Raw genomic sequence first — 5,973 nt, forward strand, 5'->3', positions numbered from 1 at the left:
AATTAGCTGCACGCCCGGGCGAATGAGTGGATCCACGAGTGGGCGAATAAAGAGGGGGAATAAAACAAAAATAAACTTTTCGCGTGAGTTATAAGCTTATTACGATAAAAAGGGGGTGAGGAAAAAAAAAACCAAGTGGGAAGAAACGAGAATAGAAATATCATATTCAAAATGGCTAATGCGAAGGCTCAACCGGTGGTGGAGGGTCCTCCTAAATTAAGATGTTCCTAATTTCTTGGGCAAAGGTGTACAGGTTTCTCGTAAAGTTTTCCTAAAAAGGTAGGCAGGTGGAGAGGGCCAACGTGGGCAGGGAGAAATTGGCAGGACCAAAAGGGCAGGTCCAAATGGGCAGATCCAAATGGGCAGGGCCAAATGGGCTGGCTGGGCCAAGTGGGGCATGTGTTTAAAGGCGACATTTCGCCCCCCCAGCGTGGGCACATTTTCAATCGAAGGGGCTGGCGGTACGCGCACGCGACGGAGGAGTAGAAGAAGAAGAAGAAGAAGGAGGATGAGAAGAAGGAGGAGAAGAAAGAGTGTCCTTCTTACCCGGTTGTTCGGAGCCAAATTCGACTCAATGTGGTCCATTAATTTGCAAAAGCTGTGCCTCAGCCTGAAGGGGGCAAAAAAGCAGAAAAAATGTTGGTACCACAAAATAAATGATTGAATAGGTCCGTTGTGAACCACCGTCAGCAGTGATCATAAGAGAAGGGGGTGATATTCCTTCCACGAGGGTTATTTCACCCGCACCCTCTTCATTTCCCCCTTTGTCGGGGACACTTACTTCTGCTTCTTCTCCTCGCTCTGCTGCGAAATGAGTTGCTCCTGTATTTTGAAGTACCCCTGCGCGTCGAGCAATATTAGACCCAACAGCGGCTGTGACATGCTCCAGGTGCTGCCAAAATCGCCTACAATTGTGAGAAGTGGAGTGGGTGAAAGGGGAAAAGGGGCGTGTGGTGCGCGCAGACACTATCGTGGGGATGAAATAGTGAACAGTCCCCTCGGGAGCCATTCGAGGGGGCGCCTACCTCCCAGTATCAAGTGGAACATCAGGTTGAGCACTTCCTTGAGGGCTTGCGGCTGGCTTTCCAAGAAGTTCTTTATTATCTGTGGGGTGGGGTGATAGCGGAGAAGTGATGATGGAGAGGTGATGACGGAGAGGTGATGATGGAGAGGTGATGACGGAGAGGTGATGATGGAGAGGTGATGACGGAGAGGTGATGATGGAGAAGTGATAACGGAGAGGTGCTAACGGTAGACGAGGTGACACGCGCCAAGCAACGGACGCACGCGCGATGACGCACAAATCGACGTGGAAGGGCGCTTGCGCACCCCGCGTGCAGGTCACACGCCTCGCTCGCGGTACCTGGCCCTGCTCGTTGGAGCTCTTCCGGTTGGTAAAAATGTACGTGACGATGTTGTCCAGGATGGAGCAGCAAGTCATGGACACGGTGTAGTCAAAGGAGCAGAGGCCCTCCTTAACGTTGTGAATAATATCAGCAATGAGCTGAAATTCAAGGTTCAAAATACGCTGGAAAAAATTTTTCGTAACTAAATCGAGAAAGGAAAAGTATGGCTTTAAATGCTTGATGTAGGAGAGTAAGTCATTCGTGGGGATGACCAAACACATATTCAGAGCCAAGTTGAGAGAGTTGTTCAGTATATCATCATTGTACAGATCAAAAATTGCAAAATTTACAAAATCTCCATTTAGGCAATTATTAAACATATTCAAAAGGAGGGAAATAATTTTGTACTTCTCCTTGTATAGGTCCATAAACTTCTCCTTCTGCAGCAAATTATTTGAAATTATAATGAGGATGTTCGATACCACTTTGAAGAGGAGTATTCCGTTGGGGGAAGACTTGGGGAAGGTGATTCTCTGAGACTTGTTGTATACAAACTCGCACATAAATTTGAGGAAAGGAATGCACATGTCGTAGCTGTCCCATATGACATCTACCAAGGAGGTGAGGATATTCATTTGGTTATCTTCCAAAGGGTAGCTATTGATGAAGAAATTAAAAAACATATTATATGTCTCTACATTGTTGCAAGCCATACAGATTCCTCTCAAATCTCTGAGTACCCCTATAAAGGACAACTTTATTTCGTTATTTTTCAAAATGATATCTTTCCCATTTAGGCTTATTTCTCTTTTGATGCATTCCAGCAGGTTGTTTATTGGTAGGATATATTTTTCGAAGGATGATGAAACGAGATTCTGCTCCATGAACAGGAGCTTCGTCAATATTAAGTAATAGTTCGTTCTGTACTTATAATATTTTGCTATCTTCAAAAATTTACTATTTCGATTATGTAGTAAGTTTAACACCTTTTCATTTTTCAATAGCATCCTCGCGAAGACTATGAGTTTGGGTGTTTTATCCTCCAAGCATACGATGTTCATACCGGACACCAGGTCGTGAAATAAGTCCAGACTTCTCTTTACAATTTGCTCGTAATCGGTTCTGTTATTCAAGTTAAATAGGATTTTACTAACGATTAGATCTATGAGGGGATCGTTATTTTCTTCGTCATCGTGATTTGTAATTAACGATGGAGTGGAAAAATTGTTCATGTTATTATTCATCATGGTTGACGTGACATTATTTGCTGCACTTCCTGAGGGAAAGGTCAACCCGTTGCTGCTTCCCCCATCAGGCGTTATCATGCTTGACATTTGTAGTGAGTGATCTCCTCCAGGAGGATTGACGCTACTCCCCCCTGTCCCCCCATTAGGTCCAACCCCATTCGAGGGAGACGTAATTCGCATCGCGACGGATTTCATCTCCTTGAGAAAGTTATTATTTTTCTTCCCACTGATGTAGATCTTTTTAAAAAGCTCCAAACAATTTAGATAGGCAAATTCGAGGTACTCAAAAACTTCGGCCGACTTGTTGGTCTGTTCCATGAGGGAGAAAACGAGAAAGCAGAGTTCCGAATTTATCTTAAAATTGTCATACGAAGCGCTTTTCATGTTGGTCACAGCGCTACTCGATATGATAGAGGCGATGATGAAAACCAACCATGTGGTTTGTTCAATAAACACCGTTTTGCTAATCAAATTATTTTCGTGGTTATGTTTCAGTTCATAAAAAATAGACAGCAATTTAGCTCCAATAAAATGGTACTGCAATTTAGACAAATTCGAAATAAGCTCCAACTGTTCACTCCGCAGGACATCATTATACAAGGGGTTTTCCATTTCGCAGTTGTCCCCTTTTTCGCAGATGTACTTGGCTAGCTCCAATCGGGTGTTAATAAAAATCATGCTAATGTCGTATATGTAATCACAAATAATGAGGAATTTATTGTCAATGTCATGCGAACTGAAGCTGTTCGATATTGGATTTTTTTTTAAGAAAATATTTTTATTACTAAGTACATCTTTCAGCAGTTCGTTTTCATCCGTGCGGCTATTAATTTCTTTTATCACTTTGGCTGGAATTATATTTAACATGTTGCTCCAAATTCCCAGCAGGTAATGCTTACTATTGCAGAGGTACTTCCAATTCTTCATTCCGTCAATAGTAAATAAATATATGTTATGACACCAGGAGAGGAAGTTTGGGTAAGTACTCAATTCTTGCAACCGAACGCTCGTATCAATTTTGCCTATCAGTCTACACAACTCATGGAAGCAATCCTCATCATGGAGTCCAATTTTTTTTTCAATAATGTTATTAAGTCCTCCCAAAAATTCATTCATATAGTGTGTCTTCTGTTTTTCACTCGAAAAAAAAGTTTTCCTCAATCCCCCAAGAAGTATTAACGATCGCAAGCAATATTTTCCACAACAATTGCGCAAGTCGTCCTCATCAGACATACAAATTTCATACATGTCGAAAAATAATTTCGGAATATTTTTCTCGTTAAATATATCCCATGATTGGGGTATCATTAGGGATACATTTTCATCAGAACTTTCGTCATTTATCATTGTACCCATAAAATCGAAGGACAAACTGTTGTATATTAATTCTAATATTTTAATTAGTAACCTATTTTCGTCCATTCTTAATTCTATCCGTATGCTTCCCTTTACAAACTCTTCAAGCGTTTCTATCCCCACTTTGAATATGTCCTTCAGTACGTAGTCTCTAAACGAGATTGCACACCTCCTGTTTTTTGCGGAATTGACTCCACATTGGGGGTGCATATCTTCTATCAGTGCTGCGTAGATGTACAGTCCGATTATCCAATGACTCGTTACTGAATTTAGGAAGTAATCTACTTGCTTTATTATCAGTGAATAATTCGTATTTTCCAACCATGACAGTTTTACTATGCGTACATATAACCTGACTAAATTTCCTAACACGTTGGATGATAAATTTAAAATATCCACTCCTTTGTTGTACAAGTAGGACAGTACGAATTCTTTCAACTCATCCTTCTCGTTCTGTTCGATCTTGTTCCACTCGTTTGTGATTAACTGAAGCAACCCAGACGTCGTGAAAATTAACGTGTGCACATGGCTCGTGTTTCCTAAAATATTTTTCAATTTGCTTACGTTCCCTACATTGTTCACTAGGGGTAACAGTATCGTGTGCGCTTGATTCTGTTCTTCCTTATTTCCGCTGCATGGGGGGATGGAAATTTATCAGGGGGGGAGGGGGTTGGCAAGGTGGCGCGAACAAAACCGTTGGCGGATTCATTCTCTCTACCGCCATGATACAACGAAATGAAATGACAGATCCACGGGTAACTCCCTGGTGTCTCTGCGCAGTTTTCCTAGCACGTGTCCTCTCTTTGCTTACCAATACATAGCCTCGCAAAGGACCTGCAGTTGCTGCAACTCCGACTCGCTCATTTTGGGAAAGGGCTAATAAAAACACGGTTTTGACTTTGACGGGATGGAGAAGAAAAAACACAAATGTGCAAATAACCCACGTCGCGCTACACTCACTGGACGTTACCCTTGTGCCGAATCAGCCTGGACGCAACGCGGGGTAGAAAACACACAAATGTAGACGAAATGAAAGTGTAGGACAAATCAAACAAGGTCACCCCCCGTTGATATTAGAAGGGAAAATAAAATAACGTGGCGTCCGATAAACTTTTAAAGGTGACATGAAAAAAGCATCACTTGTTTCATCTGTGCGTATGAATTTCAAAATATGCGAATTTTTTTGGACTCGTACACATTTTGAGGTAGCATTGTGGTCCTTGAGATGCACAAGGAGAACGGTGGAGGGGTGGGTGGGTGTAGAGGTGCGTTTCTTTCTTTCCTTCTTTCTTTCTTTCCTTCCTTCTTTTTTTCTTCTTCCCGTTGCTACAACCCTTTCGGACTTGCTCCTACATGTGCATATGCAATACGTGCGCGTAATGCTATACACCTTGGGTCAGTAGGCACAAGAAGGGGCCACTCTCTTCTTTCTGTTCATTGATTCAAACATTACTACATAAACGTATGCATGCGTTGCTGCTCGTGTAGCTGCACGAGTTTCAATCCCTCTGTGTTTCGTGCCCCCCTGCTTTTCCTTTCAGCTCCATATGCATATTCGAACGAATGCCTATTTCCAATTAAAAAGTTTTTAATTAAAAACGATTTAAAAAAAATAAATAAAACTTGGTGATTATTCTAATTTAAAAAAAAAAAAAAAAAAAAGCATGCCCCTCTGCTTTACATCTTAGCAGTGTAACAGGCTTATATACGTGTGTGTAATATATGAATATATTGGCGCATGTTGGCTCATGCTCATACAAATTTCTGCGTATAACTGGCACAACGCGTATGATACACTGATAAGCGCATGATACACAGCTGCGTGCCAAGGGGAACTCAATTCACTTTGCGTTAATTCGATGAAGCTACAAGCGAATTAAGTCATTAAAAAAAAAAAAAAAAGAGAGAGAAACAAATCACATAATAGTGAATAGATAAAAGAATTAACAAGGGCGAATGTTGACGTATGAGGCCAAAAAAAAGGGATGACGCGCGAGGAAGGCATATGTACAAGTGGGCCCAGT

The 5,973-nt window shown here is 41.7% G+C and overlaps 1 protein-coding gene across 1 annotated transcript; it reads right to left on the reverse strand.

The window, feature by feature from the left end:
- Positions 1-211: 211 nt before the first annotated feature.
- On the reverse strand, positions 212-4,813 carry PCYB_071790 (hypothetical protein; the record flags this gene model as incomplete). Its single annotated transcript, XM_004221576.1, has 6 exons — positions 212-271; positions 547-610; positions 782-905; positions 1,026-1,104; positions 1,364-4,580; positions 4,767-4,813. 6 exons carry the CDS (start codon positions 4,811-4,813, stop codon positions 212-214), a joined length of 3,591 nt encoding a protein of 1,196 aa, XP_004221624.1.
- Positions 4,814-5,973: the final 1,160 nt, after the last annotated feature.

The sequence above is a fragment of the Plasmodium cynomolgi genome, chromosome 7 (assembly GCF_000321355.1).
Source record: "Plasmodium cynomolgi strain B DNA, chromosome 7, whole genome shotgun sequence".
NCBI lineage: Eukaryota > Apicomplexa > Aconoidasida > Haemosporida > Plasmodiidae > Plasmodium > Plasmodium cynomolgi.